We start from the raw sequence: 23,182 nt of genomic DNA, 5'->3' as shown, positions 1-23,182 counted from the left end.
TTTTTCTATCAAAAATCATGGTTTTTTTGGGGATATAGTAGTATAGACTATAGAGTAAATTCAGGATATACTTGTATATCAATTATCAAATGGTTTGGACAACTTTAGTCTACTTATTAGATTGGTCACCTAAGAATTGTTCAATTCATTCTATTCCATTTTATTATGGAGTCTATTCCATTTTATTATGGAGTCCTAGTACTCTGTAATATTTTTATATTAGCTGAAAATTTTGTTATTTGAATGAAAATAAATTATTGAATGGGAGTTTTAACTTTATGAGGGCATAGTATAGCTATTTTTGTGTTTTTTGTTTTTTTTGAAATCAGGGCATAGTATAGTCTTCTTTTTATTGTAGTGATTATGCTTGGGCATGTCACTTGTGATGCTCATCAGTGACATCACATGCCGCCATATGAGTGACACTTGATTGGTGTCAACTGCCAAGTGAACGCTCCAATCGAAGAAAGAGCACGGTGCTCCCAAGAGTATGATATAAGTAGTACAGTATGCAATTATGGAACGTGTACTAAAACAATTTAACAAACTACACGAGTCAAGCTGCAGTATAAATATTTATCTTTAGAAGGTGATAACAGAGTATTATATTATTATCTAAAGAACACAAGGTGACGAGGGTCAATGACTTGAATAAGCTGAATTAATCATGTTAACAAAGGAGATAGGGTACCTCTGCAAGCCTTTGCATCATGATTCAATACATGAACTGTATAATCTTCCACATCTCGAATACCTAATATACGGGGAACCTTATGCTCATAGCTGAAGCGAATCCCAAGCTGATTGCTGGATGATCTCAAGGGCACGAGAGTTTACAAGTAGCAGCAGCATCCAACTATTTATTAGAAAATTATTGGTAATGAAGTGCTTGGAAAGCAAATACAAACACCGAACACCAATATACACTATTCTTGGTGCATCAGGCACCAAGCTGCTGTCACTAACATTTGCTAGGCTATGTTAACAATGGAGGATTCTGCCTGTTAAGAGTTTCAGACAGTGGTGTTGTATGTCTGCATTACACAATGCAAAAGCCATAAGTAATTCATATTAGAATAGATAATCTACACTAAATATCTAAAGCATATATCATACAATAGCCCATACGGCATGATGTAGTAGTAAGCTAGGATCTCAAGAAGAGCTGCTCTGGTAAAACTTGCAATCTAGCAGTGTCACTCCCCAAATTACAATCCTAAATGTCAGAGCCATACGTGATGTTAACTACCTCATGATGCTTTGAATAAGAAAATGCTTAGAATAGAGTATGCCCTGAAACTTGTTATCTTTTGCGCTTCATGGACTTGGCTGTCAATTTCTGTATGAGATACTCTATTGCTTCTTTCAGACTAGCTTTTCTTCCCTCCTTATAGTTCCAGAGTTCAGACACGACAAACCTACCACTGGGATTGTAGTCATTCAGCTCCAACAATGCATTAACCACGCTTTTATATGCTTCCTCACCCCATTTATCAATCAATTCCTTCAGCTTACTATCATTTTCATCTACAACTTCCTGAGTGGACAGAAATAAACAATTCAACTTTGACATTGCTAAAAATGGTTCATAGTTATTGCATATGAACAGCAGTTTCTTGGCAAGTTAAACATCCGGATGAAGGCATTTATCTCTCTAATATAGCAAATGCGATATTCGTGATTAATATTTTTCGATTTTTGAATGAGATGAACATAGGGACTGGCCTTTGCATTAAAGGAAGATATAAGCCAACTGGCCCAACCACAAAGGAAGAAGGTCAACTTAAAGTGTTTCCTTCATAGAGCAACTTTATATACTCCGTAATTGCTTTCCTTGCATAATATATGATAAGATAATGGTACCAATAAAAGCAGAATTAAAATCAATGAAAGTTTGCAGCACAACAAGACAGCAGACAAGTGTAATACAGATTACAGAGTGCAAATTGCAAATAAGGGAGTACTATCTACGGAATAGTTCATACTAGCTCTACCACAAGTCTTGGTCTTCAATATCTATTAAAGTATAAAAGCAGAAATGAAGCCAGCAACTCCACATGCCTGCATCTGCACATTTAATATCTACTTTTCTCAACATGTAAATAAATTGCATAGAAATATTCAAGGTACCTGCAGTTTTCCATCTACAACTTTATTTTTAAATGGATGCCAACTAGGATCTCCAAGGATTTGTTGCCATGATGAGCACAGCTCAGATGCTTGCATTTCCCAATCCCTAGAAGGGAATTTTTTCGGACAGGCATCTCGAAAAGGCTTAATTTGAACCTCCCCCATCCGTTTGATTCCAATACTATCAGCCTCAACATCAGCAATTCCTTGGAACGTCTGCAGCATAAATGAGCATGCAAATTAGCAGGATTTAGGATCAAGAAACTGAAATGGGAAGCAAGCTGGCATCTCAGCTGGTGATGCAACAAGGTCTAACAAATCTTACACGAATCAAAGTTTTGCGAGCATCCTGCAGCTCTGCATTAGTTATACGCTCTTTGCTGATAAGTGTTTGGTTAAGGGTTTCTAAGCATTGCATTTCATCTCCACCTTCTTCTAGCTCACGCATTAAAGAATCAAGCTGACAGTGAAAGAAGTTTGAATCATTTTAAAAGATCAGCTTTATATCATTACAAAGCCAAAGGAATATTAACTCCCGGAAACTAACATGATAATGATTTTTACAATTTATTCTTTATATAACAGGAAATAATTTAGATGAGTATATATGAAATCAAAACCAAGTTCCACTAGAACAGAAGACAGTTCAGATTGGGTGATATACCACACCCAAGTTTTAGATGTTTTATGCAGCTTCTAGAACATAGTTAATTACATCCACCTTCTAAATATGTTGCCTTGTTGAGTATGGGTTTAGCAATTTTTAAGTACACCCAAGTAAATGTACAAAATTGTATAAAATTATAAATATATAATTAGAATAGGCCAAAACAGTTGTATAATTTGAAAATTCCTCCCTTTTGCAGGTTCTTTTCCCAGCAGTTGATGGGAGTTGGGACTAATTTTACAAGATAATTGATTAAGGTACTTTTGCAGTTCTGCATTTACTACCCCCGTTACATATTATTTGCAACAATCAGACATTTTTTCCTCTCTACTTTATGTCAAATCGTTGCAAATAATATGAAACGGAGGTAGTATGAAGTGATGACATCGTTTTTTTTTTTTTAATAAACAGACAGAAGAGATTAAATACCTTTTCATGCTTAGATTTTATTTGCATCTCGCGTTTATCAACTTCTTCTGCTCTCAGCTCAATTTGCTGTCTTTGATATTCCAACTCCAGTTTTGTTTTATCACTATTTAATATCACAGATTGCAATCTTTCAATTTCTGAAAGCAACAACTGAAACAGATTCATCAATTTGATTGCAAAAGCATGAAACAGAACGAACAGTCTGGCTAAAGAGAAATACATTACTTAATACTGACCGATAAATGTAAAGTAGTAAGCCAGGCATAAATGAATGTTTTATTGGAGGATGACAGTCAGATGGACATGTAAAATTCAGGTTATATGCACTAAGATGATCAATGTGCACATATGTTTAAGGAGATGATAAAGCATATAAGCAACCCAGAGGCCAGAGCAAAATCAAAAGACTCAAAACTTGCTTGCTCATCACTTCAAGTAAAAACCAACAGGGTATCAAGTTTGAGCACATAAAGTCGATATGTTTGAGCACACAAAGTCGATATGGTTCAAGAAAAATTCTTCAGTAAGCACCAATAAGTTCATTTAAGATATTTTTATCACAGGAGAATTATCAGACTTCAATTGGTGATACCTAGAGCTGTCAAAAGTTGACCCGACCTGAAATACTGACTCAAACCCGATTATTTACCGAATCATCTGAACCCGAAAAAATGGTGACCCAAACCCGACCTGAAACCAACCCTAGACCCGAGTTGACCCGACTATGTGAGACCCAAACCCGAGCATGAACTAACCTGAAGATGACCCGACCCGGAGCTCCACCCGCATCCACCCGAATTAACCATCCGCTCCACCCGTCACCCGCAAAACCCATCACCCGCATCCGATCCATCCGTCATCCGCGGATGAAACGGGTGGATCGGATGCTTAACGGGTGATAATTATAATCCTACTCTAACTATAAAATCTAATACGTTATTATTAAAAAAACAAAAAAAAAAACCAATTTTAAACTTAAAAAGTAATAAACCATTAATTAAATTCTTATTCCAAACTATAGCAATAATAATAATAATAATACAATAATAATCATGAACTTACTTTTTTTTTTTAACAAAATCATGAACTTATTCGGTACATAATTGAGAATTGAGGGAGATTTTATATTTTTAAAATAAAATTAAAGATTTTTTAGAAATATACCGTGTACATACATAGTGTAGTATACTAGTATATAAGAAAATTGGGAATTTTTTTCATATATATACGGATGGACTACGGATCGGGTGATAAACGGATGACGGATCGGGTGACGGATGAAACGGAGCCCCACCCGAATCCGACCCGATCCGTCACCCGCTTCATCCGTCACCCGCCCTTCATCCATTTAATGCGGATTTTCGTCCATTTATTTATTTCGGATGGATCGGATTTGCGGATATCCATTTAGAATTGCCATCCCTATATTAGACTTCAATTTTTAACTTTTTTGACTTTTTTTCGCTAGGAAAGAAAAATTTCCGAAATGTTTACCATGTTCCCTAATTCCCTCCGGGAGTCCAATTAGGTAGGTGAAACCATCTAATTTGCCTTTAAACGACCAATTTAACACTTGTACTGATTTCATTAACTCAAGCCTACAACGAACATTTATGACAACATATAATGATCATATATGGTTCCAAACGACATTATATGACCCCGAAATGTATTGGCTAAAATTTCTAAACTTTTCGACACCGGACCCCGAAACCTCCTAAATTTCTCAAAAAGCGTGGATATTAGACTTCAATTTTTAAATTTATTGACTTTTTTTCGCCTGGAAAAAAAATTGCCAAAATGTTTACCATGGTCCCTAATACCCTCCGGGAGTCCAAGGTAGGTAAAACCATCCAATTTGCCTTTAAACGGCCAATTTACCAATCAACTCGAGCCTACAACGAACATTTATGACAACAAATAATGATCATATATGGTTACAAACGACATTATATAACCCCAAAATATATTCCCTAAAATTTCTAAACTTTTTCACATCGGGCCCAAAACCTCCAAATTTTCTCAAAAAGCGTGGATATTTAGAATACAATTTTGGAATTTTTTTAACTTTTTTTCGCATAGAAATAAAAATTGCCGAAATATTTACCATGGTCTCTAATATCGTCCGGGAGTCCAATTGGGTGGGTGAAACCATCCAATTAGCCTTTAAAAGGCTAATTTACCGAATTACAACTAGCACCGATTTCATTAAATAAAGCCTATCATGAACATTTATGAAAACATATAAAGATCATATATGGTCCCAAACGACATTATATGACCCCGAGATGTATCTCTTAAAATCTCAAAACTTTTATACACCGGGCACTGAAACCTCGTGGATATTAGCCTTCAATTTTGGAATTTTTTAACTTTTTTTCGCCAGAAATAAAAATTGCCGAAATGTTTACCATGGTACCTTATAGCCCCCGGGAGTCTAATTAGATGGGTGCAACCATCCAATTTTCTTTTAAACGGCCAATATACCGGTTTACAACTTGCACCGATTTCATTAACTCAAGCCTACCACGAACACTTATGACAACTAATAATGATCATATATGATTCCAAATGACATTATAAGACACCGAGATATATTCCCTAAAATTTCAAGACTTTTCAACACCGGGCCTTGATACCTCCAAAATATCTCAAAAAGTCTGGATATTAGACTTCAATTTTTAATTTTTTTTACTTTTTTTCGCTTGGAAAGAAAAATTTCCGAAATGTTTACCATGGTCCCTAATTCCCTCCGGGAATCCAATTAGGTAGGTTAAACGATCTAATTTGCCTTTAAACGACCAATTTACTGATTTAACACTTGTACTGATTTAATTAACCCAAGCTTACAACGAACATTTATGACAACAAATAATTATCATATACGGATCCAAACGACATTATATAACCCCAAAATGTATTCGCTAAAATTTAAAAACTTTTCGACACCGGGCCCCGAAACCTCCTAAATTTCTCAAAAACCGTGGATATTATACTTCAATTTTTAAATTCATTGACTTTTTTTCGCCCGGAAATAAAAATTGCAGAAATGTTTACCATGGTCTTAATACCCTCCCAGAGTCCAATTAGGTAGGTAAAACCATCCAATTTGCCTTTAAACGGTCAATTTACCGATTTACAACTTGTACGGATTTCATCACCTCGAGCCTACAACGAACATTTATGACAACAAATAATGATCATATATGGTTTCAAACGACATGATATAACCCCGAAATGTATTCCCTAAAATTTCTAAACTTTTTGACATCGGGCTCAAAACCTCCAAAATTTCTCAAAAAGTGTGGATATTAGACTACAATTTTGGAATTTTTAACTTCTTTTCGCAAAGATATAAAAATTGCCGAAATGTTTACCATGCTCTCTAATATCCTCCCGGAGTCTAATTGGGTGGGTGAAACCATCGAATTTACCTTTTTAAAAGGCTAATTTACCGAATTACAACTTGCACCGATTTCATAAAATAAAACATACCACAAACATTTTAGAAAACATATAATGATCATATATGGTCCTAAACGACATTATATGACCCCGAGACGTATCTCCTAAAATCTCAAAGCTTTTATACACCGGGCACTGACACCTCCATAATTTCTCAAAAAACGTGGATATTAGTCTTTAATTTTGGAATTTTTTGACTTTTTTCGCCAGAAATAAAAATTGCCGAAATGTTTACCATGGTCCCTAATACTCTCCGGGAGTTTAATTGGATGGGTGCAACCATCCAATTTCCTTTTAAACGGTCAATATAACGGTTTACAACTTGCACCGATTTCATTAACTCAAACCTACCACGAGCACTTATGACAAAAAAAAATGATCATATATGGTTCCAAATGACATTATATGAGCCCGAGATATATTCCCTAAAATTTCAAGACTTTTCAACACCGTGCCTTTTAACCTCCAAAATATCTCAAAAAGCGTGGATCAGACTTCAATTTTTAATTTTTTTGACTTTTTTTCGCTAGGAAAGAAAAATTTCCGAAATGTTTACCATGGTCCCTAATTCCCTCCGGGAGTCCAATTAGGTAGGTGAAACCATCCTATTTGCCTTTAAAAGACCAATTTACCGATTTAACACTTGTACTGATTTCATTAACTCGAGCCTACAACGAACATTTATGACAACAAATAATGATCATATATGGTTCCAAACGACATTATATAACCCTGAAATGTATTCGCTGAAATTTCTAAACTTTTCAAGACCGGGCCCCGAAACCTCCTAAATTTCTCAAAAACCGTGGATATTAGACTTCAATTTATTAAATTTATTGACTTTTTTCCGCCTTGAAAAAAAATTGCCGAAATGTTTATCATGGTCCCTAATACCCCTCTGCGAGTCAAATTAGGTAGGTAAAACCATCCAATTTGCCTTTAAACGACCAATTTACCGATTTACAATTTGTACTGATTTCATCCACTCGAGCCTACAACGAACATTTATGAAAATAAATAATGATCATACATGGTTTCAAACGACATTATATAATCTTGAAATGTATTGTCTAAAATTTCTAAACTTTTTGACATCGGGCCCAAAACCTCCAAAATTTCTAAAAAAGCGTGGACTACAATTTTGGAATTTTTTAGCTGCTTTTCGCACAGAAATAAAAATTGCCGAAATGTTTACCATGGTCTCTAATATCGTTCGGGAATCCAATTGGGTGGGTGAAACCATCCAATTTGCCTTTAAAAGGCTAATTTACCGAATTACAACTTGCACCGATTTCATTAAATAAAGCCTACCACGAACATTTATGAAAACATATAATGATCATATATGGTCCCAAAAGACATTATATGACCCTGAGATGTATCACCTAAAATATCAAAACTTTTATACACCGGGCACTAAAACCTCCATAATTTCTCAAAAAGCGTGGATATTAGCATTTAATTTTTTTTTTTGACTTTTTTTCGCCAGAAATAATAATTGCCAAAATGTTTACCATGGTCCCTAATACCCTCCGTGAGTCTAATTGGATGGGTGTAACCATCCAATTTCCTTTTAAACGACCAATATACCGGTTTACAACTTGCACCGATTTCATTAATTCAAGCCTACCACGAACACTTATGACAACAAAAAATGATCATATATGGTTCCAAATGACATTATATGACCCTGAGATATATTCCCTAAAATTTCAAGACTTTTCAACACCGGGCTCTGAAACCTCCAAAATATGTCAAAAAGCGTGGATATTAAGACTTCAATATTTAATTTTTTTTTTTTTTGACTATTTTTCACTTGAAAAGGAAAATTTTCAAAATGTTTACCATAGTCCGTAATTCCCTCCAGTAGTCCAATTAGGTAGGTGAAACCATCCAATTTGCCTTTAAACGACCAATTTACCGATTTAACACTTATACTGATTTCATTAACTCAAGCCTACAATGAACATTTAAGACAACAAATAATGACCATATATGGTTCCAAAGGACATTATATGACCCCGAAATGTATTCGCTAAAATTTCTAAACTTTTCGACATCGGGCCCCTAAACCTCCTAAATTTCTCAAAAAAAAAACGTGGATATTAGACTACAATTTTTGAATTTTTTAACATTTTTTTTGCCCGAAAATAAAAATTAGCGAAATGTTTACCATGGTCTCTAATACCCTCTGAGAGTCCGATTGGGTGGGTGAAACAATCCAATTTGCCTTTAAAAGGCTAATTTACTGGATTACAACTTGCACCGATTTCATTAAATCAAGTCTGCCACGAACATTTATGACAACATATAATGATCATATATGGTTCCTAACGACATTATATGACCCCGAGATGTATCTCCCAAAATTTAAATGCTTTTATACACCATGTCTAGAAACCTCCATAATTTCTCAAAAAACGTGGATATTAGCCTTTAATTTTGGAATTTTTCAACTTTTTTTCGCCCGGAAATAAAAATTGCCAAAATGTTTACCATGGTCCCTAATACTCTCCGAGAGTCTAATTGGATGGGTGTAACCATCCAATTTCCTTTTAAACGATCAATTTACCGGTTTACAACTTGCACCGATTTCATAAATCAAGCTTACCACAAACATTTATGACAACAAATAAAGATCAAATAATGTTCCAAACGGCATTATATGACATCGAGATGTACCCCCTAAAATTTCAAGGCTTTTTGACACCGTGCCTCGAAACCTTCAAAATTTCTGAAAAAGCGTAAATCTTATACTTTCATTTTGGAATTTTTTGACTTTTATTCGCCTAGAAATAAAAATTGCCAAAATGTTTACCATGTTCTCTAATACCCTTCTGGAGTTCAATTGGGTGGGTGTAACCATCCAATTTGCCTTTAAACGACCAATTTACTGGTTTATACTTGCACCGATTTCATTAAATCAAGTCTACCACGAACATTTATGACAACGTATAATGATCATATATGGTTCTAAGTAGAATTATTTGACCCCGAGATGTATTCTCTAAAATCTCAAGTCTTTTCGACACTGGGCCTTGAAACCGACGTGACCCGACTGAAGCATGACCCAACCCAAACCCGACCCGCATAGGTTATGGAATTAATCCGAGTTGACCCGACCCACTTTTACCCAACCCAAACCCGACCCGTTTACCCGAATTGACAGCTCTAGTGATACCCTAGGCTCTTGGCTATAACTCTTATAAGAATCCAACTAACAACATTTCAAAGATCAAGTGTCATAGTCTGCAGATAATTACTGCTTATTTCAGGCATCAGCTTGAGGTCAAGAATCCAAAAGGGCAATAGCTGAAAGTTGTTTGGTTGTTCAACAGAGATTTGACAGAGTTACACTTAACTAAATGAATTCTGTCATGATACCAATATCCTCATACCAAATAGTAACTTAAAGACATTTTTTTAACTCTTAACATCCTAAACATGAACTATAAACTAGTTGAAAGTCCTTAGCCGATTATGTGCAATAGCATTCTTTTTCTAAATCCTTAGTTTCAATGTATCTGTCTAAATGCTTACAAAAGAGGAATCCACATTTTAACATATGTATCCAAAGGGAACTTATTACCCTTTTCTCTGACAATATTTTTCAATTTACTTGAAAAAGTAAACTCCATGATAGACCTACTTCATGGCAAGGACTAATTGAAGTTGAGAACACAAAATATGATAAGTTAAAAGGTTCTACAGAAAATGTGCAAGGAAACTGACATACATACATCAAGGACAAACTCTTTCAATATTGAGCCTCTAGATTTGGGTTCACTTAAATATACACTTAAGTGTAAAAACTAAAATATTGGTTCATAATCATTCATTAATGAAACATATCGACAGAGATAGAGTGAGAATTTGTGAAGTACCTCTAGCATGATCTTGCTGCAGCTTCCGTTTTTCCATAACCATATTGTTGAGGGTTGTCGACAACTTATCATTCCTCTTCTCCATGACAAACAACTTCGTGTTTTTAACATCAATTTCCTTTGCAAGCTTTGAAACAAATTTACGCAGTTGCTGTACCTCTTGACAAGGGTAACCCTTTTCCTCCATTACTCTCCGCTAAATCTTAAATCTGTAAATTCAAGCAAACATAAGTTACACACTTCATATAAAAGGAATTAACTCCTTGTCTTAGTTATATACTGCTGCATCTTAATCTAATTAAGATGCTATTTTTTTATGTCAATTCCATCATATACTAAACCTTACAAATTCAAGTAGAACCCGAAATTCCAATTGAGAACATGTTCTATTGTTCTTATGCCCCCATTTAATTGTCAACTTTGTACTGTCACAAATGACCAGCTTTTCAAATTTGACAAATTGGAAAACACAAAGAAAAATGTCATTTTGGAAGAGTTTTGAAGTGAAAGAAACCAGTAAAAATTGGAAATTTGAAAAGGGGAAATGGGGTTTTGGAGAAATTTTATTCCTAAAAGAGGGTAATAATAAGGAAAGCATGTAACTTTTGAAAAAGGGGAATAAATCAAAAACCCTTGAAAAATTGAATCGATTTCTTTGATAATTCACACTATAAACCATGCTCATGTTTCTCATTACCAATACTGAGAACAAACGAATTAGGGGAAATGGAGGGTTGATGACATAGTTGAAGATGAACAATACAAAGCATTCATCAATAGATAAACCAAATAAATTGTAATATTACAAGAAAATAGAAATAATTGAACCAAGTAATTGCTGGGCACGTACCTTGGGAGGAATTGAGGAGAGAGAAAAATCTGAGGAATTAGCAGATTTGTGTAGTACCACTACCACTCTACCAGAAATCTCTGCTTAATTGAAATATTGAATTGAAAGATTCACTTCCATTTAGGTGACTTCTGATAAATAATGTCACACTGTGCAATTGACCAATTGACAATTGTGCATTAATCCTCTGTACTGGTACCTTGGGATTTGTGTAATCTAATTCTCTATTCATCCTAAGTTATTCACATTACTCGCACCAAATTTACTACTCTGTAATTTTTTATCCTTAGATAACTAATTACTCCCCCGTTTATTTTTATTCGCATCACTTGAAAATGCACATAATTTTAGGAGAGTAATATATATTGTGAATTTGTGAGTGCCTTATAAAAACAAATGTGTCCAATCAAAGTGAGGCAAGTAATGTAAGACAAAGGGAGTACCTAACCGCATAACATGAAGTGAAGAAGAGTATTGATATTGCTTTCTTATAGCAATGCATCTCATTATGTTACAAAAATAATAATCATATAATCAAATTAAATTAGGAAAATTTAGATAAGATTAGCAAAACAATCTGTCTTTAAATAGTTAATAAACTTATAAACTGATAAACAGTTATGATCATCCAAAGCTGGCAGCTACATCATTTATTCATTTTCATCATGTTCATTCATAAATAAATAACATTAACTTGGACATTTCTAGACTTTGTTGCAGTCTTGAAGAAATGTACAGCTTCAGCATCATGTTTCCTTGAAATAGGACTCATTTGATCTAACTTGTTTATAATCGTCACTTTGTCTAAGCTATGCCGCCAACACCTAAGTGTAAGGGCTTCGCAAATGTCACACTTCTCCCTTGGCACTTTGTCTAAGCTATTATGCCGCCAACATCTAAGTGTACGGGTTACGCAAAAGTCACAATTCTCCCTTGAATGCTGCAAACATGTAATTGGAGGGGCCTCGCAGTAGTCACACCTCTCTGGTCTATCATAGTCCTCCGCGTACTCAAACTGATCACAGATGATAGCATATAATTACGCACTAAATGAAGGATTCAAAGGATGAACATGACATATAAAGTATAAGCAAAAGGGAAGAAAGAAAGTAATGCATTATATTAGCTAACGAACAATACTAATACCTTAAGCTGCTTCGAGTCCACTATGTTTTTCCTTTGCTGAAGCAACTCAATAATGACTGTGTTTGGGTGCGAAAATAGCCAAAACAGACCATCAAGAAGGTCTTCAAATTTGTCATCTTTCTTCCAAAAATTCGCGACATAGTTGAGTTTCAAGTCCTTGCACCCACCCAAAAGCGGAGGCATTATTCTTTTTCTTATACCCGGAGGAACCACATAGTATGAAATCACATCATGTGGCAAATTCTATGCAAGAAAAAACAATGGTAAATACGTTACTTCTTATGATACATAAAACAGAATTGGTTATTTGTACTGTATTAAGCTAAGCTAGAGGCCAAGTCAACAAACCTCAACAAAATGAACTTCCAAATGATCCAATAAATCTCTGAACTTTGAATAAACAAAATTGCCCAACAACTTAACAATGTTCTCATACTCGAAAGCATCATTATCATGGTTCCACTTCAAGTGAAGTTTAACCCTTGGATTACCAGGATTCATAGATAATTTCTGCAGTGCAGGAGCATCCATTATCTTTAATTCTTCCAACGGTAAACGAGTACAAGTATAAATCAAATTCAAATCCTTTAGTACTCTGTTTGAAATTTTAATACACTTTAATCCATAACATCTAGCCAAAAAGAGCTTCCTTAGCTTGGGAAAGTGCCCAAAATCGATCTCATGTAACCTTATATCGGTTAGTATAGCATCACATACGTCTAATTTGATTAACCCCTTGCTCGAGGCTAAATCATGGATAACACATGGTCTAACTCTTCCTGAAACATCATTAAATCTAAAGCGTTCAAGATTCGGGTTATCTAACTCTATCTTCTTGATTTGATTTTCACTGCATAAAAAAATGTCCAGAGTGACAAGTGTTATGAGAGACGAGGCGTGTAGGGTGTCAATTTCACCTCGGCATCCTATTAATTTTAAGGACTCTAATAGGATGCAGTTAGTAGTGATGCTATCAACTACTTGTTGGTTTAAGTTTACTGTTTTTAAAGACAAGCATCTCAATGTAGGCCACCTCGTTTCAACTCGGTTAATATAACTTGATGATCCCAGGAAGTTAAACATGATATAGGCAAGTTTGTACCATCGAAACTCTCATAATGATAGTCTTTCCAATTACCAATTGAAAAATTAAGCTTCTTGACACGGAACTCATTGAGAGCGCGAAGAATAAGTTTATTGACTAAGCAAACCAACGATTCTGAGATTTTGTAAGTAGTGTTTGTAAGATTCAATGTTGGGATATGGAGTTTAAGCTCTTCCAATATCATGATCTCGCCGTTACTGGTGCACTTGGACCGTCGTGTAAATATGTCATCGACTTTATTCAAGAGAAATTGTTGGTGAGATATTATTTCAGAATGATCAGAGGACTGATTCTGATGCTCAAATATGGAGAAGAAACTTTCTTCTAAACGTAAACATGGGAGAGTGAGCCACAAGTTCTTCCATGATCTCGAGAGTATGGCTGTTGCTGCTGCTTCTTTTGAAAAAAGGTAAGAGATGATGTGATGCCTTATATGTTCCGGTAATTCGGAGATTCGATCTTCGTTAATGGTGTCCTTCTCCATTGCTACTGTCACCCTCTTCTGCATTGCAAGCTCTTTATTTAAACCCTAATCGACTGTATAGGTTGTGCAAATTATTATACTCCGTATATATGGTATTATGAGGGTGTTGTATTCACCGATTTTCAATTATCAGAACTTAACTGAACTTATCTTAATTTATTTCTCCGTAAAAAGAAAAGGTTTTAATTATAATTTGTACTTGATAAACCTTATTCAAAACTAATTTTTTCTAGTACTCAATTACGGAGTAATTTGAATTTATCTAAACAGTTTTGTTTTTTTTTTTTTAAAAAAAAAACTTATCTTGTTAGACTCTAAATAAATGAAAATAAAGTGAACAAAACAGACCCATATTAGTTTACGCTAAGATGGATAGACGTCAGTAAATACGATTGTAGGCTGTTTGGACCGGGCTTTGCGTCAAGGCAATGTGCTTTGGGGTTACATAGTCCTGACCTACAAGTTACATACCCATAAGCCCATTATGCAACAACATTAATGAATACGGCCTGACCGGCCACTGCTTGCAAGTTGCAAGCATTAGTACCAAAATTTGGCAAAGTCTAGGAACTGTGTACATCAACTGAGTAAAAAATGCACAAGAAAACATCTTATGAGCTTTTGTAGACCTTAATCTTCAGATAGTTCTAGATCATAACTTCACATATCTAAATATGTCAAACGATATATAATAGAAATCACAGTGCAATTTTCTTCTTTTTCTTGTTAATCTTCCATTGATTGATAACATACTGAATTACCTCTTCTAGAGTGGCCTTCCTGTTCTCTTTGTAGTTCCAAAGCTCGGGTACTGGGTAACGCCCACTTGCATTGTATTCATTCACTTCAACCAATGCCTCATCTACCGCTTTGTAGGCCTCCTCGCCCCATTCTTCCTTCAAAACTTCCAATTTTTCATCATTTTCATCAATCACCTCCTGCATAGTTTGGAAAAGTAGTGTTGAGAAAAATAAGGATACTTCATTCTGACAATTTCATGTAAAAATATGGAAATTATATGACATACAGTTAGTTTTCCATTTATGGTCTCCTGCTTGAAAGGTTGCCACTCAGGATCACTTATATCCTTTTGCCACGACGAACACAACTCCACAGACATTTCTTCCCAGTGTCCAAATTTCGCGTCCCAATTTCCACTGTGAAACCTTTTAGAACAAGCATCTCTAAATGGCTTGAGATTGACCTCTCCCATTCGTTTGATCCCAATGTTCATCCTAGGTCTCTGCATGGATATTAAACCCTGCAAATTGAGGTGGAAGGTCATACAACACGTATAGATAAAAAGCACAAGCTCAATAAGACCGCGATTAACATCTAAATCGATCAAAAATAGTACTTCAATAGCAGCTTTGCGAGCAACTTGTAGCTCACGGTTACTCCTTAGCTCTTTCACCATTAGAATTTGATTGTCCATTTCCAAGTTCTCCAGAAGCTCCACTTTTTCCTCCATTTCTTTTCTTAAATTATGAATCTTAGTTCTTAAATCTTCCAGATTTTGCATTTGCAGCTCCTAAAATAAATTTTAAAAAGCCAAAATTGTGACATCTTAATATTACAACCATATATATGATAGTGCATAAACCAAACATAAGATGAGGCATTCAAAATCTTACCGCCTCTCCTACAGTAGAACAGTTCATCTCTTCCACGATTTGGACCTTCGAAACCTCAAGCTCCTGCGGTTGAAAGTTCAGTCTACTCCTAGGAGGCTCACTACAGCATTCAACAACGTTTATTTCAGTAGTGTTCTTAGCTTCTTGCACCAATTCATTCTGCTCCTTGATCAACCTTTCTAATTTCTCCTTTTGAGAATCCAAATCACATCGAAGCTTCTCATTTTCAAGCTTCATGTTGTCAGTCTTTTTCAATTCTGCAAAATACTTACGAACATGATTTATGAATACGAATTCAACACATTGCAAACTAGTGTTGAAAATGACCATCAGGTCATGAAGAAAGCAGTGTCAGAGTGGAGTAGAGAAAACCAAATGACATTCAGAAGTTTTTGTAAACTTAAGAAGCCAAAATTGGTGCTTATTAACTTATGTGGCCTTAATGAAGGAAACTCGCTTCATCAAATGTGTGATCTAAGAAGGATCATAATACTATGCAGATGATGTTCACCCAATCATACATATGTTGAAATTAAATTGAATTATAAGAAAGTGATCAGTTAAAAGAAACATGTCAATTATATATTAAAGATAGTTGTTAAACCTTTTTCTTTTAGCATCATGGAATAAAATTATACAAGTAAATTTATTACCTTTAAGATAAGCTTCAAACCCTTGTTCCTTCTCTGCCATTAATTTGTTAATGAATGCAGATTTCTCCTCAATGAGTGTCTCCTTTTCAGCGTTCTGTGTCATCATAGTTCTGATCACTGCAGATTTCTCGTTATCAAGTCGTTCTTTTTCCATGATTAATATGTTCATACATGTTAATCTCTCATCAAGAAGCCATTCTTTCTCCACAAGCAGCCGGTCTTTGTCAGTAATTTGCGCCTTCAGAGTGTTGATGACTGAAGATTTCTCATTAATTAGCCTCTCAGTCTCTTCCTTCAATGTGTTCATTTTTTCAGTGGACTCACAAAGCATTTGTTCTTTCTCTTCTGTTAAAGCAATGATGCGCGCAGACTTCTCATCAAGCAGTAGATCTTTGTCTACATTCTCAGACACCAATACACTAATTGCTGCAGACCTCTCTACAAGCAACTTTTCTTTCTCTTTCATCTGATTTTCTTCCAATGTCATCAACTTGAAGTTCTTGTAATCTAGCTCTCTGACAAGTTTTACCACAAGATTCCGCAATTTTTTAATCTCATCTTCTTGAGTGTAGATTTCCATTTGTAAACCTTGTGTAAAAAATGAGCCGCAGCTGCAAATTAAATGATATACTTAAGTAATGTAAGAGATCAGAACTTCAGTCCTGACTTAAAATCATCCTTATCCTGAATACTGAACACATATATGGAATGCATATTCAGTGAAATAGTTCGATAACATAAAAGATGTCAATGGTTAGGTGAATTAATAGAAAATTAAAATTCATCAACTTCATACTCCTAAGCTATTGAAAATGATTCAGCAGAAAGAAGGTAATCGCGCCTTTCAAATCATAAAATGAAACAGAGGAACCAGACTTATAAATGTTACCTGTATAACTTAATATGAAATGCTACAGGTAGGAATTACTAAAATTCATTTATTCTCATGCGTTAAGTAAAGTGGTACAAGGAGAAAAGCATATAGTACAATAAAGGCCTGTTGTACTAGTAGTACAAGAGATAAGTAAAAGTCTTGATGGTGTGTCTGATACAACATACAAGCCCTTTTACATGCTACTGGACTGAACTATCTCAATGCTACATGTGTGACAAGACATTTTTATAGTCTGGTTAAATTTATACTTTCAATGTTTCAATTGTAAAGGCGATGCTGAGATATTAATCAATATTTATTAGTGAGAAAATTAGTACATGTTTATTTGAAAACACCCCTTCCCATCTGTATTCTTGAATTTCTCTCGTTCCCATCAATTCTATGAAAGATGAAATATATATATTTATAAGTGAAGAAAATAGCATATATTTAGCTGAAAACATCCCAATATGGAAAGAGATTGATCAAACTCTTGACAGTTGAATGCTAGTGTTCACAGGAGTAAGGACAGCATCTGGTTTTGAGGGGGATTTTATGATGAAAATTTATTAACTTCGAGCTTAATTGCAAAATCTTGAGCTTTATCAGTCTTTAAATTCTTTAGATGATTGAGTTTTCTGTAAGAGCCTAAATGGGCAGTAAAGTATACAGATCAAAAATTTTACTTGTTAAAAGAAAGTGAAGCAACAGATTGACAAGAAACAACAGTAAAATAACAAACTTGAATTTTTGACTAACTGAAAATAACAAACTCGAATTTCTTGTCCTATGAATATTCAATCTGTACCAGAATTGAAGTAGCTCTATATGACTTTACAGTAACTGTAAGTCCATAAAAACTCTATACTGAGTTCTGTAGCACGTATATTTACATGATCTTGTAATTTTGAACTTTGAAGGTAATATGGATGTTAAATTGAATGACCATAAAAGACGAGAAGTAAAGAGCTAAAGGGAGAGCATTGCAGAAAAAGAAAAATTTGTTAACAGAATTTTGAAATAATTAGCAGGTTGCAAACTTGCAACTAGAAAGACATGAAAAAGATATAACACAGTTAACAAAACTGACCAAGGTTTTACACATTTACTCAATAAAACATCATAAACAGCTTGAGTTTCAAAGTTCTGCAATAGTTTTAGAATTATATTTCTGCTGGTACTGTAATCACTGTAAGCTCTTAAATCTTACACAGATTATTCCAGCAATAGATTGTTGCATGATATTGATCTTGTCACAACTTCCACCGACTTTCTTGAACTGGCTTAATCTTAAACTTTACTCACGGCACTTGAACATCTGTATTACATACAAGCCACATGCCCTTCTCTTCATTAAACTATATCTCATCTTCTTTTTTCACAGAAGCTACCTGAAAATCTTCATTCGTATCCATGTAAGACAACAATTTCCAACCTAACAAGGATTTACTTTTCTCTGTTCAAGCTCTTGCAGCAAGTAAGAAATAAAAACTTACTTCTTTCCAGGGCGTTTGAGTGTGATGGAGAGGAAACAGCATCTTTGGAGGGCAGAAGATATGAGTCTGTGCTTGATCGTAAAAATCCTAATACATTCCACCTCCCCTCCAAGGATTCCTCGAACATGTCAGGCTCAGCTTTAGGAAGCTTTAATGATTCTCCCATGTTTTGATCTTGCAACTTCATTCATACAAAAAATTTCATGCATGAGGCAATCATACAAGAAACATAACAAAATTTTCAATCGACTTAATAGCCTTCAACTTTCATAATCATAAACAGAAAATTATAGGTTGTGAAAAAAGTGCAAGGGAGATGATTGTGCTGAAAACTAATCAGGTTTCGGCATCAGAGTGGCAACAAAACCCAGAATAAAGAATAATAGTGGAAGATGCCACTAATCTAAGATGCTGCCATGAAAACCAGTGGCATTATTAACTGGTGAAAATTTTGTGAAGTCCGACAGAACGATAAGATCATGACCTAGCCTTTAAGCCCTCAAGTATCAAGGATAATGACAGAATTGTAACTGGTTGACCTACATACGAAGAAATGGGCTGCCAAACTAACATGCTATATCCTAAACTAGAGTAGCATTACTCGTCCATACAAACAAATATTCTATGAAGTTAAATTAAATAAGCACTTAGACCTTCAAAGTCTAAACAACACAAAGTCATGACGAATAAGCAAGATTTATAGGCATAAACAGCACCATCAACCAGAGAGGAATTCACCAGGCTACAAGACAGATATAAGAAGGTTATGATGTAGGAAACCTCTTTCTGACAAGTAGAAAGATTTTTTCAGAAGGACCAAAATACAAACACACTCATAAAGCACAAGCCTTAAACATCAGATTGTAATGTCTCTGGTTCGTAAAGAGTAACTTAGGCTTCTCATAAGGTGGTAGGCGTAAAGATTTCCCATGCAAGCATAATACAAGGTAAGAATATTTACCATTTTATTTTCTGATGCTGAGAAAATTTGCCCTTTGGAATTATGAACTTTGGAGTCCTTTAACTTTTTTGCAGGTCCACCTTTATCTACCAAATAATCCAGATACCAAGCAGTACTTTCCTCCTTGACTTTTAAGCTTTCAATACTCCCACAATTGAGACGTTTTGTCTCCCTGCGCTCCTCTGTTTGCTTTGCCAGCTCCTCTTGATCTTGCAACTCATGCTTAAACTTTTCAGTTGGTTCCACGATGCATTGGGTCTTACTCTTTTCTACAAAAAATTAAAGAATGTCAGACGGATTAAAAAAAATTAAAACAAATAAATAAAAACAAGTCATTCCTCCCATCTTCCCTCCACTCTAAACCAAACCAAAAAGAAAAAAATAAAGATGGAACTGTGATGTGGTCCAAGGTAGACTGCCAAATCCTTATGGTGATATGGTCTAGCAAAACATAGTAATGCCACCATAAAAAAAAAGGATGAGATGACAACTTTTAGAGGCTAAAATGACCAAAAACTTGGTTTTGTTTAGTCATTAGTGTTAATTAACTTCATGACTAATCTAAATGGCATCAGCATCATATTCTCAAAAAAAACAAACCTGCATTATAAGATTCAAGTAATATTTGGTTCTCTGCATTCAATTTGCTGATAGTCGCAGACATTTTGTCCAGTAGTTTATCCTTCTCCATGTCCTGTGCTATCGATTTTTCAACTGCTGCATATTTTTCTTTGAGAAGCTTGTCCTTCTCTTTCATTAGAATATTGATACTTGCCAATTGTCCAAGTAGTCTCTCTTTCTCTGCCATCAGCTCACCAATTGCTTCAGACTGTTCATTGTCTTTTTTTCTTTGAACTTCCCAGCACTGGATTATGTACTGAATTAATTCTTTCAAATCAGCCCTTCTTCCCTCTTCAAAGTTCCAAAGTTCATGCATAGAAGACTTCATATTGGGATTGTATGTTCTAAAATTCACTAGTGCATTAACAACGGCTTTGTATGCTTCTTCACCCCATTCTTCTCTTAACTCTACGAGTTTCTTGTCATTTTCATCAGCAACCTCCTGCATCTTCCAAATAAGAATCATATGGTTGGTAGACTTTTACGCAAATAATCACTTACTGACATTGGTTTTCTACCTTTATTCTTACGAAACAGGACTGTAGACATAACTATAATATAAGCTTCTAAGCAAGCACAAAGTCACAATTAGGAACTGAGAGATTTTTACAGACTTACACTCAATTCCCCACTGATGATGTCTTTCTTGAAGGGATTCCAGCTAGAATCATTAACATTTTCTTGCCATAAATAATATAATTCATTGAATTTTTCCTCCCAGCTTAAGCTGCAAAATTTCTTAGAACATACATCTCGGAAAGGTTGTGGATCAATCTTCCCCACTCTCTTGATCCCAATTTTTGTTCCATTGCTTTCCATAGTTAGGAAACACTGTTTGAGATCACAAACAACAACAACAACAACAACAAAAAAAAAAAAAAAAAAAATAGTCAAAATTAATGATAATCCACTTCTTATTTAGATAAAAAAAAATATTGAGAAAGCGGAAGTGCATATATGGAACACCCTTCTCATATCTTAATATGGATCAATGAAATATGTATGTTTTTACAAAGAAAATAGAAGGGATCGATGCTGGGAGATAAACATAAAAGGATGAGGTTGGTAGAAGAATGAAAAGTAACTATACTTTGATGGCTTCCGTTCTTGCAGCTTTCAGCTCTTCGTTCCTTGAAGACTTATTCGATGTAAGAGTTTGATTAAGGCTTTTAAGTTGATTCATTGCTTCCCCTTTCTCGTTAAGTTCTTTCCTCAAAAACTCTAGCTGAGCTTTCAGATATTCATTCTGTGACTGCAAGTGTTGCAACTGAGAAATATACACTTTCAATTAGGCTAAATCATCCATGTCATCATCATACCAGAGAAAAACATTTCTATACAAAAGTAATAAGATAGGACGGAAGAGATGATTATCACAATTGAAGGTGGAGAAGAGAAATAAAATTCACGAAAACAAGGTAGTAAACTGGTAAATTATACTACTATGAACAAAACATATGTGAACACCTCAGTGAAGAAAGTAGCAGTACTATCAACTATCTACCTATAACAAAGAAGCAACTCCAGGGATAATCAATATCCTGCAGGCTGCAGTACAGCTTTCAGTACCACATTTTCCTCATCAAATACTTGTAAAATTTCATAGGCGCTTACCTTCTCCAGATTATTTTGCAGGTTGTCATGCTTGTCAAAGGACTCATTTAATCGATTTTCTGGGACAGTCAGATTGAACTCTGGAGATTTGAAACAAGTATTAGCATTTGTAGATTTTGTAGTCACAATCCTGAGTCCCTTTCCTTTTACGGTCAGAAGTTCCTCCTGTTCCATGGTTCTAGTATCCAATTGTTGCTGCTGAACTTCTAATTCATGTCTGATTTTCTTCATTTCTTGCTTCAAATGTTTACATTTTCGCATCTCTGGACATTCAAAGATGGAAAGACGTTACAAAGAGATAATCTTCAGGCTAGGAAAACCCCTTTATAAAGAAAGGGAAGAAGTTGGGGGGTTAGTAAGAATCTATCTAGCAAAAGGCTGAATATAAGCTGCAGTTCTACCAACAAATTGTTTGTGACAGAAGAACCATTATTACTTAAGAGACAGTTTTCCTTTTTCATTATTAACACTTAACAGCTTGCTATATGAAAATACAAATCTTTTGGGAAAACTGAACCAAGATTTCTCATCGGTCAAAGATTTGGACAAACATTTTTGTACATACTGCATAGTACATGATCACTACACATGTCATTCATCTTTCAGAATAGAGGGCTTATACATTAGTTTTGCTAATTGCTAAATTTGATCACCTTCGATGAAAATTTCGTGTAGCCTATGTTTTTGTGCCATCAATGAGCCGATTACAGCAGATCTCTCACCAAGAAGCCTATCCTTCTCTTCAATTAAAGAGCTCATTGTAGCAAATCTTTCAAGGCTTAGACCTTCCTTCTCCATCAATAGATGGTTCTTGTAATCTAACTCATTGGCAAGTCTCACAACAGTTCGACGCAGACTGTTTAACTCTCGATTGTTGTCATCTGCCATAGTGAATACTGCCAGAACTACTAATTAAATCTTGTTAACAGGACAGCAATTTCATATATTATAGGCTAACTACGCAGCACATAATCTCCTGTGTAATGATACAATTAAAGTTTTGAAAGAAAACTGTTAAGATGCAGGCCAAACAGACGGCGAATAAAGTAGCAAGAACAACAGATACCATAAGCAATATTACATGTTTCAGCAAATTGGTTAATTGGTCATACTCACAGCTGCAACTATGATTTCCTGATACTATTTCAAATGGCGCAATATGAGCAAAT

The 23,182-nt window shown here is 34.9% G+C and overlaps 3 protein-coding genes across 4 annotated transcripts; all 3 read right to left on the bottom strand.

The window, feature by feature from the left end:
- Positions 1–832: 832 nt before the first annotated feature.
- Positions 833–11,586, bottom strand: LOC110733296 (factor of DNA methylation 1-like). Of its 2 annotated transcripts, XM_021913310.1 has the most exons (6): positions 11,426–11,586; positions 10,576–10,784; positions 3,227–3,363; positions 2,456–2,590; positions 2,131–2,346; positions 833–1,537 (listed from the first exon to the last, which is right to left on the bottom strand). In XM_021913310.1, exons 2-6 carry the CDS (start codon positions 10,760–10,762, stop codon positions 1,304–1,306), a joined length of 909 nt encoding a protein of 302 aa, XP_021769002.1. In that variant the 5' UTR covers positions 10,763–10,784; positions 11,426–11,586; the 3' UTR covers positions 833–1,303. The 2 variants fall into 2 exon arrangements, with proteins under 2 accessions (XP_021769002.1, XP_021769003.1); XM_021913311.1 differs by lacking the exon at positions 11,426–11,586 and having other exon boundaries at positions 3,227–3,376; positions 10,576–10,653.
- A 2,004-nt stretch (positions 11,587–13,590) lies between these two features.
- On the bottom strand, positions 13,591–14,184 carry LOC110733679 (F-box/FBD/LRR-repeat protein At2g04230-like). The gene has a single exon (XM_021913767.1). It carries the CDS (start codon positions 14,182–14,184, stop codon positions 13,591–13,593), a length of 594 nt encoding a protein of 197 aa, XP_021769459.1.
- A 674-nt stretch (positions 14,185–14,858) lies between these two features.
- On the bottom strand, positions 14,859–22,901 carry LOC110733678 (kinectin-like). The gene is made up of 12 exons (XM_021913766.1): positions 22,667–22,901; positions 22,014–22,276; positions 21,490–21,666; positions 21,018–21,230; positions 20,379–20,841; positions 19,779–20,047; positions 18,818–18,998; positions 18,412–18,526; positions 16,448–17,058; positions 15,795–16,051; positions 15,188–15,691; positions 14,859–15,098 (listed from the first exon to the last, which is right to left on the bottom strand). Exons 1-12 carry the CDS (start codon positions 22,899–22,901, stop codon positions 14,859–14,861), a joined length of 3,528 nt encoding a protein of 1,175 aa, XP_021769458.1.
- Between the last annotated feature and the right edge of the window lie 281 nt (positions 22,902–23,182).

The sequence above is a fragment of the Chenopodium quinoa genome, unplaced genomic scaffold (genome assembly GCF_001683475.1).
Source record: "Chenopodium quinoa cultivar QQ74 unplaced genomic scaffold, ASM168347v1, whole genome shotgun sequence".
Taxonomy (NCBI): domain Eukaryota; kingdom Viridiplantae; phylum Streptophyta; class Magnoliopsida; order Caryophyllales; family Amaranthaceae; genus Chenopodium; species Chenopodium quinoa.
Note: the sequence above shows the minus strand (reverse complement) of the source record. Positions and strands in the feature narration are given on the sequence as shown.

Excerpts from the sequence above, each read along its gene's own strand:
- LOC110733678 (XM_021913766.1), bottom strand. The coding sequence starts at position 22,901 with ATGGCAGATGACAACAATCGAGAGTTAAACAGTCTGCGTCGAACTGTT. Across the intron at positions 20,842-21,017 it reads TCATCAGTGGGGAATTGAGT|GAGGTTGCTGATGAAAATGA; the intron begins GTAAGTCTGTAA and ends TGGAAGATGCAG. Across the intron at positions 17,059-18,411 it reads AGTAAATGTGTAAAACCTTG|CTGCGGCTCATTTTTTACAC; the intron begins GTCAGTTTTGTT and ends TTTAATTTGCAG.
- LOC110733296 (XM_021913310.1), bottom strand. The coding sequence starts at position 10,762 with ATGGAGGAAAAGGGTTACCCTTGTCAAGAGGTACAGCAACTGCGTAAA. Across the intron at positions 2,591-3,226 it reads TAAAATCTAAGCATGAAAAG|CTTGATTCTTTAATGCGTGA; the intron begins GTATTTAATCTC and ends TTTCACTGTCAG. Across the intron at positions 2,347-2,455 it reads CTCGCAAAACTTTGATTCGT|ACGTTCCAAGGAATTGCTGA; the intron begins GTAAGATTTGTT and ends TTTATGCTGCAG.
- LOC110733679 (XM_021913767.1), bottom strand. The coding sequence starts at position 14,184 with ATGCAGAAGAGGGTGACAGTAGCAATGGAGAAGGACACCATTAACGAA.